This window comes from Lynx rufus, unplaced genomic scaffold (assembly GCF_022079265.1).
Source record: "Lynx rufus isolate CCGP_SWC_20201006 ecotype Redwood Valley unplaced genomic scaffold, mLynRuf1.p SCAF_13, whole genome shotgun sequence".
NCBI lineage: Eukaryota > Metazoa > Chordata > Mammalia > Carnivora > Felidae > Lynx > Lynx rufus.
In genome coordinates, this window is record NW_025814827.1 from 27,116,228 (window position 1) to 27,129,371 (window position 13,144).

General features: G+C 34.9%; 1 protein-coding gene across 2 annotated transcripts in view; it reads left to right on the forward strand.

The window, feature by feature from the left end:
* Window positions 1-13,144, forward strand: part of MYEF2 (myelin expression factor 2) — a 31,058-nt gene that overhangs the window by 16,422 nt on the left and 1,492 nt on the right. The window contains exons 10-16 of one of the 2 annotated variants that reach the window (XM_047075147.1): window positions 1,854-1,955; window positions 3,446-3,496; window positions 3,790-3,858; window positions 4,099-4,197; window positions 4,487-4,549; window positions 6,262-6,470; window positions 6,550-6,601. In XM_047075147.1, coding sequence (XP_046931103.1) covers window positions 1,854-1,955; window positions 3,446-3,496; window positions 3,790-3,858; window positions 4,099-4,197; window positions 4,487-4,549; window positions 6,262-6,470; window positions 6,550-6,601 — 645 coding nt within the window. The remainder of the gene's footprint in view (window positions 1-1,853; window positions 1,956-3,445; window positions 3,497-3,789; window positions 3,859-4,098; window positions 4,198-4,486; window positions 4,550-6,261; window positions 6,471-6,549; window positions 6,602-13,144) is intronic. The other variant, XM_047075148.1, reaches the window with a different exon arrangement.

Here is a 13,144-nt window from a genome sequence, read left to right on the forward strand (position 1 = left end):
AATTTTGGATAGTCATAAATGTCTTCAAAGGTAGTTTTACTGGTTATACAGTTTAAGATTGATAGTTATTTTCTCTCAGCACTTTGAAAAACCCCACAGTCTTCTGGCTTCCATTGTTGCTATTAAGTCAGCTACCAGTTAAAATGTCCTTTCTTTACAGGTTAGCTGTGTTCTTCATGTTGCTGATTTTAAGATATTTGTCTTTGGTATGCAGTTTTCTGCAGTGTTGGTATGAATTACTTTTTATTGGGTTTTCACAATCGAAGAATTCAATTTCTTTTTAAGTGAACTCTGGAAAACTCTCAGTTCATGTGTCTTTGAGTATTTCCCTTTCTCTCTTTATTGGGCAGTTTTTTCCTGCCTCAGCCAAGTTTACCTTATCACTTAGAGTGTCATCTTTCGAGATTCTGCCTGGCTTTCTGCTGGGGCTTCCAGTTTACTTTTCCACTATTAATACTCTTCCAGTTATTTAGATAAAAAATATTCTCTGTTGTATTCAGACTTACTCTATATCTCTTCTTTTTGAGATTCACATTTTTATATATTCTTTATTGAGATATAATATGAACTCATACACTTTGACAGAATTAGTTTGTTATTCGAGTTAATCATTATTAATGTCCCTATTTTTCCCTTCCTCCCTTCTTTTGTTCAGATTATTGTAACTTGTCAAATGGGAGCCTCCTTACTGCCAATGATGCCTATACTCTTACTTTTGGTGAAAGCATGATTTCTCAGATCTGTGAAGATTTTTTTTTTTTGTCATAGAGATATGAGATTGGCCTAGTCTCAAAGAGTCCTGGTTCCTTTGAGTGAAGAATGATTTCAGAGATGAAAATATGAGCCCTAGGTATAGACATGAGAGTATTGTTGATAGTCAAGTATGCTGTTGCTTTCAGTTAGACCATTTTTAGGTACTGAGCTGTTATCTTTTACCAGATGGCATTGATCTTTTCAATTACACAGCATGCTTCTGTATTTTATCTTAAAGCACACACACACATTTGTGTGTGTGTGTGTGTATACATATATATATACATATATATATATATATAGTATGGTTTTCTCAGCCCCTACCTCGTAATTGCTACATTGGCTAGCAAGAACATACTCAGATTTAATATAGTAAAATAAAATAGTTCCCACTCAACTGTTAAGTCTTTAAGGTCATCAAATTAACTTCTTAAAGTCTATTTTCAACAAATTTAATTAGTTTATTTTAAGAGAGGTAGTAAAAGGAATACTGGATTTAGAGACCGAAAACTTAAATTGTAGTCCTACCTTAATCACATAGCTAAATGGCATTATACAAGTAACTTAAGGTCTCAGAAATTTCCTCCTGTGTGGAAAATAGATGTGAAAACACTTAAGGTGCCATATAAGTAAATAAATATGTCATGGACAAAACCAGGTAATGTAACATTTGTTTTATTCAATATTTTGTTTTCATTGTTGTTGACTTTTGAGTTGGATTTGAACCATCTTAAACGTAATTCTATTTTAAGTGGTTTTACAAACTCGAGCAAGATTCTCATTTTCAGATATGTATACCATTTATAAGGTATATAATACTATTCAAAATCCTCTTGGTATTTGATTAGTCCTTTTTAGAATGCCTTGAAACTAGGATAGAAGGTAGGTCTGCTTCATAAAATACTTCTCATTAATAAATGGTGTTATAGTGAGGCTTCTTCACTGTGCTGCATTCTGATGAAAACAAGAACCAGTGCTCTTATTTGCAAATTGGCAAAATTTTGGCAATATTACGACAGGCATGTAGCTTAAAGAATTTACTTAGTGCCAGTTAGTTAATCATATATGGGCTGGTAATATCATTTTCATTTGTGTTTTAGGTGGTCTTGGAGGCATTGGAATGGGACTTGGTCCAGGTGGACAGCCTATTAGTGCCAGCCAGTTGAATATAGGTGGTGTAATGGGAAATTTAGGCCCAAGTGGTGAGTATTCTCACTTTCTTATTTCTTTTTAATGATACGTTGCTAAATTTATAAAGCTTACATTTACTAGTTTGTAGTAGTGTTTAAAGGATTCTGTTTTATAGTTGAATATTTAGGATGTCATTTAGCCTAAAAAAAGAATGAAACCTTGAGACCAGAGAACATGAAATAGAGTGAGCAAAGGTCAGGAGGGTTCCTCTGAGGCCAGCTGTGTTGTAGCTAGCCGTTTAGCACTTTGGATTTTAAAATGTCTTTGAGGCAGGAGGAGAATGTTTAACATAGTGTCTCGTGTATCATGGATATACAGTATTTGTGGAATGGCTGAAATGCTACCCTATCAAAAGCAAGTTAAATTTGTATTTATAGCTGGGAAGGTAGCTTTTCAGAGAGCTGTTTGGCTCTTTACATGGACTAATTTACAGTTTGTCTCTGAAGATTAGTTTTTAAACCTTGTGGTTTCAGAACCATTTTATTCTCTTCCAATTTGGTGGCGGTCCCAAAGTGCTTTTGTTGACATGGTTATGTTTGTCAGTATTTACTGTGTTAGGAAATAAAACTTAGAAATTCAAAAATATTTACAGATTTATTTAAAATAACAGTTATCGACTTGTATTAACATAAATATAATTTTTAAGAAAATGTTTTATTTTCTGTTACAAAATATTAGTAAACAGAGTGGCATCGTTTTATCTTTTTGGATATCCCTTTAATGTTTGGTTTAAGGCAAGACAGTCATGCTGTTATATCTGCTTCTGCATTTCGTTTGTTATATTGCATACATCATGTAGTTTCTGGAAAATCACACCTTATATTCATGACAGAATGAGAGTAAACAGTCAATATCTTAATATTACTTGATGAACAAAATAGTTTTGACTTATTGGACCCCAGACCATACTTTGAGAACTGTGTCTTAATTGATAGAGTACTAAATGCTCTCAGATTCCTGTTTTTTGCTGAGATGCTATAGCTAAACTTTAAAAAATCAGTGTAGCTATGGTAATTGGTCTGAATGAAATAGAAACTTTTATTCTTAGGCCCTCTACCTTCCTAAACAAAGGCTTTTTTATTCTTTGTTATTTTTACTGCTCCCTTAGCTGCCATGTTGAAAGGAGTCCTTACTTTCTGACTCGATCTCTAAATCTGCTGTGGTGATACTTGTGTGTGTGTGTGTGTGTGTGTGTGTGTGTGTGTGTGTGTGTGTTGAAAAAAAAATGAACAGTTACCTAGTCCTAGATATTCTCTGCTTGAATGTGTGACCAGTGAATTTTGTTTTCTTATTTAATAAAGATTCATAGAGGCCTTTTTGAAGACTCATGATTAGACAGCTGCTGTACATAGCACTTTAAAGCCTCACACATGTGCCCCACTGCTTCTCTAGCATTCCGTCATGACTAGACCAATGGTATCTTTTGCTATATTGTGTTATGTCATTCTTTAGTCCTAAAAATAAGATTGACTGAACGTACATACTATGTATTTTATTTGAGGTATGGGAATGGATGGTCCAGGTTTTGGAGGAATGAATAGAATTGGAGGAGGTATGTATAAGCATTTGTTTTTTGTATGTACCCAGTACCATGTTTAGTAAATTGGAAGCTGTGTTGAGAATTCTAAGGGAAAAAAAAAGTCATAGTTTATTGTTGGCTCATACCTAAAGGCTGCTAGCAGAAACTGAGCCTAGTACATACTTAAGAGATGGGAAATGATGTGTTAAGCCCCTGCACATGGTAGAGTGGATGAAGAGCTTACTGGTGAGACATAACATTTACAACATGTACCTTTCAGCTATATAGCTAATAGTCAAATCTCAAAATTAATCTTTATTCCATAGGAATTGGGTTTGGTGGTCTGGAAGCAATGAATAGCATGGGAGGATTTGGAGGAGTTGGCCGAATGGGAGGTAGGTAAATGTAGGAATGGGCACTGTAGAGGTCTCCAGAGGGCATATGGGGCATGGGTAGAGACAGGCATAACAGGACGGGGGATATCATATGGCATGTGAGGTAAGTTGGTAAATCACAGAGTTTTTGGTATTTGTGACTTTTGTCATCTTTTCAGTTTACTTTCATTATGTTCCTAAATGGATTACCATGTACTGATACACTTGAAAAAGGGTTAATTTGTTGCATAATCTTTTCAGAGCTGTACCGTGGTGCGATGACTAGTAGCATGGAGAGAGATTTTGGACGTGGTGATATTGGATTAAATCGAGGCTTTGGAGATTCCTTTGGTAGACTTGGTAGGGCTGGCTGCATATTTCTCCTTTTCCTTTTTGCAGATTATGTTTTTCAAAGTCTGTTTCCTTTTTTTGTGAAAAATTGGACATTGATAATGTTTCATGTAATTTATTGATGAAAACCATTTTAGGAATTTTAATGTACTAGCTCTCTTTTTCAGTAAATTGCATATTTGAACCTATTTTTAGAAGACGTACACTTTTTGGTTACTGTACAGCTGAGAGCATAGTACCTTGGGAATTTTAAAATATGATTCTTCCAATTAATTAGTATCTTTCCATCCTTGTTTAGGCAGTGCAATGATTGCAGGAAGAATAGGAGCTTCTAACATGGGTCCAGTAGGATCTGGAATAAGTAGGTTTAAATTTTACTAGAATTTATTCAGTAGTATTTGAGTGCTTGCAAAAGACTTTGCAAGAGTAGTTATTATAGTATAGTAATATTTTGTTCTTATGTGTTAATATGTCTTGTCATAATTTAGAGAAACTTTGAGAGTTACTGAGCTTTTCTGTTTGATCACTGTTTGAAATTTCTAAACTAACTTTGAATTTTACCTCTTTGACATTTCTGAACTAACAACAGAGTATGTGTTAACTGTCAGCTAATCCAAGAAGCTCCGTTCCAACTGAGGAATCTGGGGATTTCCTTGATCATGTGTCAGGAGGAACTTTTGCTTTAGCACCAACTTTGTTTCCTTGCCTATTGTCTACAACTGCTATTGGTGACTAGCTTATTTCATGTGTGAACATCTTGTGTCTTTTGCCCCTGTTACAGCACCTCTAGAGACTTCCTGAGGTTGAGAGCTAAGGTGGAAAGAGATGCTTATTTCCTTTCCTCTTAAACCTTTCCTGTGATAGAATCAAGAGTAGTTGGGGAATGCCACATTTCTTCCACCTGTTTCCTCTACCACATTTTAGGCCTTATGTTAAATCTTAAAACATGGCTCAGTTTTTGATCTCTGTTGCTTACTGAGCCATGTCTCTGTGAGCTCTCCATACTTTATTGACTCCTTTAATTGATTGAAACCTCACAAATAGGAAATACAGCCTACTAAAAGTTTTCTAAGGGCAAATTCAGAAATCCTGTCAGCTGAAGATATTTACTTCCATTTTACCTTGCTTCTCATTCCTTTTCATCATTTTTTTCATCCTTGGCCATTTTCCCAGTAATCATAACTTCCCTACTTTCCTTTTTCACCTCAGTGTTTGTACTTCTGTTTCCCTAACTTTAGATTTGTTATTCATAGAAAGCCAGTGTGAGGGTGGTTAATTTTTGAAATTTCTCCATATGAGGATATTAGGTACAAGAGAAAAGAAAAAGTTTTGGGAATGTATAGGATTGGAATAATTAAAGGGGACTCAGTGCATAAGAATAAATTTGGTATGAGCTTTGAGTTAAATTCTCAAGCTCTGGCTAGAGGGGTGTGATTCCATGTTTTTCTATCTCCTTAAGTTCTATGTAATATTGAAATTAAAAGTTAAGTTTTCTGTGGTTATTGAAAATTGAATTGATATGAAAAGAGAAATTGCATGTGAAAATACTGAAGATACTGAAGTGAAAATATTATGTAGGAGAGTATGATAAGAGCAACAGTTAATGTGTTGGGAGTTGTAATATATTTTTTTGTTTTAGCAGTTATTACACATGGTATTAAAAAATAAACATGATAAAAACTATAATGTTAATGGATAAAACAGGTAGATAATTTACATAACTTAAATGATGTTATTTTATGATTGGAATAGAATTTTTTAGAAGTATATATGTGTGATGTATTAACATAGTGGCTAGAATTAACAGATTCAGTTAGCCACTAACATTCAACTAACTGAATGTAGATCAAATTTATTCTATTTCTTGGAAGATTGTTATTTTGTGTGTATGAAAATAATTTTATGTTTATGTATTATCTACTTATATAAATGAATTAATTTTTTTCTCCCTTTCTTTCTCAAAAATGATTCTGTCCCTCCTCTTTCCTTCTTCCTCTTCTTTCTCCTTTTTCTTCCGTTTTTAAAAAAAACACCAAAATTCCCCAACCCCCCCTTTCCGTTCTTGAAATCCAGGTGGTGGCATGGGTGGCATGAACAGTGTGACTGGAGGAATGGGGATGGGACTAGACCGGATGAGCTCCAGCTTTGATAGGATGGGACCAGGTATAGGAGCTATACTGGAAAGGAGCATCGATATGGATCGAGGATTTCTATCCGGTCCAATGGGAAGCGGAATGAGAGACAGAATAGGCTCCAAAGGCAACCAGATATTTGTCAGAAATGTAAGCAACTAAACGTAAAGGATACTTAAAATTATTTTTTTCTTTGTATATCTGTTACTAATACCTTTTTTCATTCTAGCTGCCTTTTGACTTGACTTGGCAGAAACTAAAAGAGAAATTCAGTCAGTGTGGTAAGTATACTAATGACTGCAGATATGATAATATTGATTACAGAGGAAAAACTGATTTTAAACCTTTAAACACTGTGTTTAGACCTTACCTGTCCAGAAGTCTGTTCCTGGATAGTATGACAGGTCTAATTCCACTTGAAATAAATTATGCTGCTCTCCTCTGACAAGGAGCAGTGCAAATTACTTCTAAATAACAAGATTTAGAGTAGAGCCTGTCATTGTCTTCTGTGGAGAAAGAGAGGGCTTGCTTTATTACCTGATTTTTAAAAGGTTAGTATATCATCATTGCTTGCGTTTAAAAAGATTTTTTTCTGTGGAAAGTACTAATGAAGGGTATACTTATTTCCTTGTTTATAGTGGAGTGCAGTGCATTGCCACCATGACCCCAAAAATGCTGACATCCAAATGATGTGGGAGTCCATCGATGAGACCCATTCTGCACATTGTTTCCTGTACAATACAGGAAACTTAGCTGATAGCAGAGAACCCACTGCCTGGAGTTCCTTAGACGGGTACATTCTGGTGGCCCTTCTAGCTCTTTTATAAACTGTTCTTGGCTGTGATGGGCACTATGTACAATCTTGATATGTTCGTTAGGTCTGTAGAAGATTAGGTGGTTTTACTACTTGAAAAGGGGACTTTTGCTGCTGGGAGAAATAGTGTGAGTGGAACAGCGTAACAGATTTCCTGCCAGTATTTTTCTGCTGTTGCATGGTATCCCAGAGACTCTCTGATCACAATAGTAAGCTATATGGGTGGCCTGTAGTGATGAAAGGAAACTAAAAGTGGTACATTCAGTTCTTGAGAGTTGACAGAAAGTTAAGAGTATTTGGAATATACATTTACTTTTTTTGAGATCACGAAGGGGATAAGTTTAGTGTTCTCCCACAAAAGTAGCCTTCAGCTCTTCTCATAAAGTGGTGGTGATCACTTAGGATCACGTGGATATCATCTGTGTTCTGAGTACCTGACTCTGTTGTAGTAATCTGTTCATAGGTTGTTTTTTTTTTTTAATGTTTATTTTTTGAGAGAGAGAGAGTGTGAACAGGGGAGGGGCAGAGAGAGAGGGAGACACAGAATCCGAAGCAGGCTCCAGGCTCTGAGCTGTCATCACAGACAGCTGATGCGGGGCTGAAACCCACGAACTGTGAGACCATGACCTGAGCCGAATTCAGACACTCAACTGACTGAGCTACCCAGGTGCCCCTGTTCATAGGTTTTCTTCCCTCTTAGATAGAGGCTTTTGATGCAGGAACTACATCGTTTCATTCTAACATTTTTCATTGCCTTGGTATATATAGGAAGAGTTTATTAAATGTTTATGAGTGAGTTAAGTATTCTGAGCAGATCTTCATTCATTTATTCAGTTACTTATTCAGTCAATCAGTCTACAAATAGTATGTTTTTGGCAGTCTGCTTGTCATTAGAATTAGACATACAAACAGTGAAAGATAGTATCCTTGCCTTCAAGGAACATGCAGTGTGAATCTGTCAAAGATGTTCTTTTGACTCCTTTTGTTGATTATCCTTTTTTTGGCTTTCATGTATATTCAAATAAGAGAAACTTAATGTTTTTTAATTGTAAAAATGTTAAAAATGAGGTAACTATTAAAACAGTTACCATGAACAGAAAACAGAATTGTAATGTTGTTTTCCTGTGTTGGTAGTGTTTGTAGGAGTAAGAGGATCTATCAGGATGAGTCAAAAACATCTGGCCATGAACCCCATAGACTGCAAAAGAATGGACATGTTAGGGCCTTAGTGAATACATCAAATGAGGAGCAGTGGCGGCAGGAATAGGTCATATCTGTTGTAGTTTCAGTGAAAAAAAACAGTGCCAAATGAGATAAATGACATTTTTCAAAGTAGAACTGAGACACGAAAAGAACAAAGTGTAGTACACAAATGACATTACTGAAAATGTGACCAATATTGATTTGACTTTTCTTTAGCATATGTGTAGCAGGCACATTTCTTTTTGAGGTCACATGTGAGCAAGGCTTGCAGCAACTTTGAGGTCTTGTATGGAGATTCTTGTTGGAGTGGCATTGATTTGATAGATGGACATTAGCAATTCAGACGTTTTCTGAAAGGAAAAAAGTAGTATCCTATTCTACATTTAAAAAATGTGTACAGCATTTTAGCTAATAAAATGAAAGGTGGGGGCGCCTTGGTGGCTCAGTCAGTTAAGTGTCTGACTTCATCTCAGGTCATGATCTCGCAGTTTGTGAGTTCGAGCCCGGCATCAGGCTCTGTGCTGACAGCTCAGAGCCTGGAGTCTGCTTTGGATTGTCTGTCTCCCTCTCTCTATGCCCCTCTCCCATGCTGGCTCTCTGTCTCTCTCTCAAAAATAAATAATCATTAAAAAATTTAAAAAATAAAATTATTTTTTTAAAGAAATTATTATTCTTTATTTTAGCTCTCCTCTTATGTCCTTTATTAATCTGTAGTGTCGTGAGTGTAATGATTTTTATTTTTCTTATCAATTCTATTGTAAAAGCTTCTGATTTTTATTTAGATTTATATTAAAGTAATGCCATATTTAAATAATTCCCCACCATCTTCCTCTTTTTAACCTTAAAATGCATTGATGGTAAAGAAAATAAGTTATGGGAATATAGAGTTAAGTGTTCAGCTATTGGCAACTATGGAAGTTACTACCTGGCTTATATGAATTGAACTATCCATTTTTCTGTCACAGCACTTTATTTTCAAATCTTAAGAGAGGTTTTTCTTTCTTAGTATGAGAAGTTTCTTTCTAACCTGTTCCAAGTCAATAATGACCTCTTTCACAGTAAAAGTCAGTTTTGTTGTTTTTTTCCCCCTTGAGCCCAAAGTGAGTAAGTATATCCTTTTGGTTGCTTCTTAGTGAAAGTCTAGTGGTACTCCATGCATCTTCCCCAGACAGTATCTGTCGGTAAATGGCTCACCAGCAAAGCCTTCTGCTTACCAAATGTCTATACAAATCTTCCTTGACTTACAATGGGGTTACATTCCAACAAACCCATCCTAAGTTGAAAATATAGTAAGGTGAAAATGCATTTAATTACATTTAGCCTACTGAACATCATAGCCTCACCTAGCGTAACTTAAATGTGCTCAGAACACTTATATTAGCTTATAGTTGCGCAGAATCATCTAACACAAAGCTTACTTTATAATAAGGTGCTGAATATATCATGTATCATTGATTAAATATATATCATGAATATATCATTGATTAAATACTATACTGAGTGTGAAAAATAGAGTGGTTGTGTGGGTCCAGAATGGTTATAAATGTATGGCTTGTTTACCCCTGTGTTTGCCTGACTTACTGAGAGTTGTGGTTCATGGCTGCCACCCACTATCACTAGTATCATACCACATACCACTGGCCTGAGAAAAGATCAAAATTCAAAGTACAGTTTCTACTGCGTATCACTTTTGCATCATCATGATGTTGAAAATTGTAAATTGAACCATTATAAGCTGGGACCATCTATAGTGGTTAACTGTCCTTGATGGGGCAAATACAAAGGCCAAGAAAATGTATTTTAGGTTATACTACCTCAGTACAATATTTCTTCATACTTTGTAATTTGGGGGAAATTGTGTTCACATATCCCCAAACATAACAACATGAAGAATGAGTGTAGTAAAATAGATCTTTTTTTAATCCTACCCTATGTAATTCCTCAGTGACATGCATTTTTAAGAAGGCTGAGTATAAATAAATTAACTGAACCATTCAGAGTTAGTTGTAGTTTGTGCTAACGGACTCACATGGACATAGTCTTTCAAACTTGCTCCTGTATTTATTACACACTTTAGCTATACTCTGACTTGGCTTGGTATGAGGCAGGATCATAAGATTTTAGAACTGCAGTGCAAGGAAAGCCTGTTGAATTATTCCTGCTATAAACCATGTAAACAAATATAACTTTGATCCACAGATTTCCATTATGTAGTTTTCTGGATCAGTATGCTTGTTAACTGGCTAGAAAATAGAGACTTGGGTTAGATTTTATTTACTAAACCACGTGCTGCTTCAAGGATGACTAGTCGACTTTAACTCTGGCATATTTTAATAGTAAAACATAATGCAGTAACAGTAAAAAATAATATATGAAGAGCATTCATTGATAGTCCTTTTGTTTGTAAAGAAACACTAAAACTTTTTTTTTTGTCCCTTATATCATAATTACACCTTCTTATAGAGTATCTGATTTTGCTTTTTTCTTTTGTGGTTATGTTACACTTTCACTTTGGTAATGGCTTTTATTGAACCATTTATTTATTTTTGCTTTAATTTTGTCTATTTTTAGATAATGCTTTTATATCAGCATACCCACAGGATGTTAATAGGCTGGATTAAATAAAGTGAAAAGGTTTCTTTCACTGCAGGATAAGTCATTTTTTAACTAGTATATGTAACAGCAATATGTTTGATTATTCTGTTGTACTGATTTCTCCTTGCGTACTATTTTGTCCTATACTGTTATTAAAATAGCAGTTCTATTTTCGTTTTTCTTGGAATCACACAAGATCAGTAGATATTTAAGTCATTTAAGAAAGTCCTCAGACTTTGTAATATGTAAATATAGCCAAGGGGGTCTGATTTTAATTGTTGGAAACTAAATTTTTTTCTCAATTATTTATCTTTAGAAAAGTAAATTATCTCAGTTGGTGTTTTTATGGGATTAGAAAATGTAAAACGCTTTCTGGTTCTATGCCTTGTGGGAGTTTTGAACAGTCTTACCATGAAACAAGTATCTATAAGCCACTTTCTGTAGCCTGAGTGTTCAGACTGCAAGAATGTGGAAGCATTTTGGTGGAGAGACCTTGTCAGATTGAAAAGCTGTGAGATCATGGTGGGGTCAGGAATTTGGGAGTCTGACTGTTGATTCCTAAACTGATAGAGACAATTTAAGAGAAGAAAGAGAGAGAGAGAGAAACTTGAAAGATTGAGACAGATTTTGCATGAGATAATTACGTATTTTCCTTTGAAGTTTTGAAGATTTCTTGGCTTGAGTAAAACTTACTATTGCTAGTAAAGCTGATGTTAAGAGAAGCCCTAAGTTTTTATGAAAGGTGAAAGTAGATAAGGAAGAACCTCTAACTTTAAAAGCCCTTGAAAATTCTCCACAGTAATCCACCGAAATCACTGTACTGTGCTGTCTTTGACCAAGGTATGCTTTAATTAAACTTGCTTTTTCCAGGTCTCAGCATTCACAATATTAAGAGGACTCTGGAAATGGCTCTGCATCTATCTTTAAAGTTTTTTAAAGTTTCATTTTATGTTGTTTATTAGAAAATGTGATTTCTATGTTTTTTGTTTTGTTTTAACGAATTGTAGGTTGGTTATATATTGTTTGAATTTACTTTAACCATGATAATATAATTTTTTCTGGGGATTAGTATGTTTTATAACTTCTAGAACAGTTAAAGGCTCCCTGGCCTCGGTTACAAGATCATGGTTTTGACTCATGACATTTATTAACTTGGACCATTTAGTTAGGGTGAGCAGTTGATTACCAGTTGGTTTAAAAAAATGCAGTAAGGGTGGGATTGGGGAAATGGTTGAAAAAACAAAAACAGAGTAGTCCAGGATGTTATAGATAATAAATCATTCAGATCAAGATTTAAACAGAAAAAAAAAATTTTCTACTCCTGCATTGAAGTTAAAATAGATCCTATCACCTGGGAAAGGGCTTATGCAATTTTTTTTTTTTTTTAATAAGGCTTTTATTATTTCCCTCTCCTTTTTTGTCCCTTTATAGAACTAAATATGTTTGGCTTTCTAAGTATGTTGCTAGACTAAAATTAGCCTGTAGTGATTTGGCCACTATATAATATTCAAGGAAAGGAAATATGGTAAGTGGGCACACAACTCCCCTAAATGTGTGTGGATCTGATGATAATACATCCCAGTTTGCCTGGGGGTAGTCTCCTTTTCATCTGTTATTTGTGTGTAATTACTAATCACTCTCCATTTTACTCTCAAAGGTGTTCTGGTTTGGGTGGTGGATGTTTATGGATATTTTGTAATTTGATGAATGATTTGATGAATATCAGCAGTGATATTACCTATATATGCAATAATTGTCTGATTTTCTTCCTCCTCCTCCTCGAAGCTTCTCTGAGGTTCTTCTTTGGGCCTTACCATCACTGTTACTTCTATTGATTTAATCTATGCTATCTCTTCCATGCCTATTTCCATAACCTATTTGGTACCACTCTTACACTGGAGTTCAAATTGTGGTATTGAATAAATAAAATGGCACTGTGGTTAATAAGTAGAATTAGTGGGGCCCTTTTTGGCCTGGTAAAAATTGAAATTCTGGGCAGTTGCTACTATTTGCAGTGGTGAAATAATGAAAAGGAAGATAAAAGGGAAAGGAGAGATTGGGGAGATTGGGCAGAAAGTGAAAAACAAATTTTTTTTTCTAAAAGTAATTTTGTTCATATTTGTAAGTTTGTTATTGTGCATGGTGACTTGCTGGCATTTTATGCTGTTTGCCTTGCTGCTATAAATTTACTTCAGAAACTAAGAATTTAAAA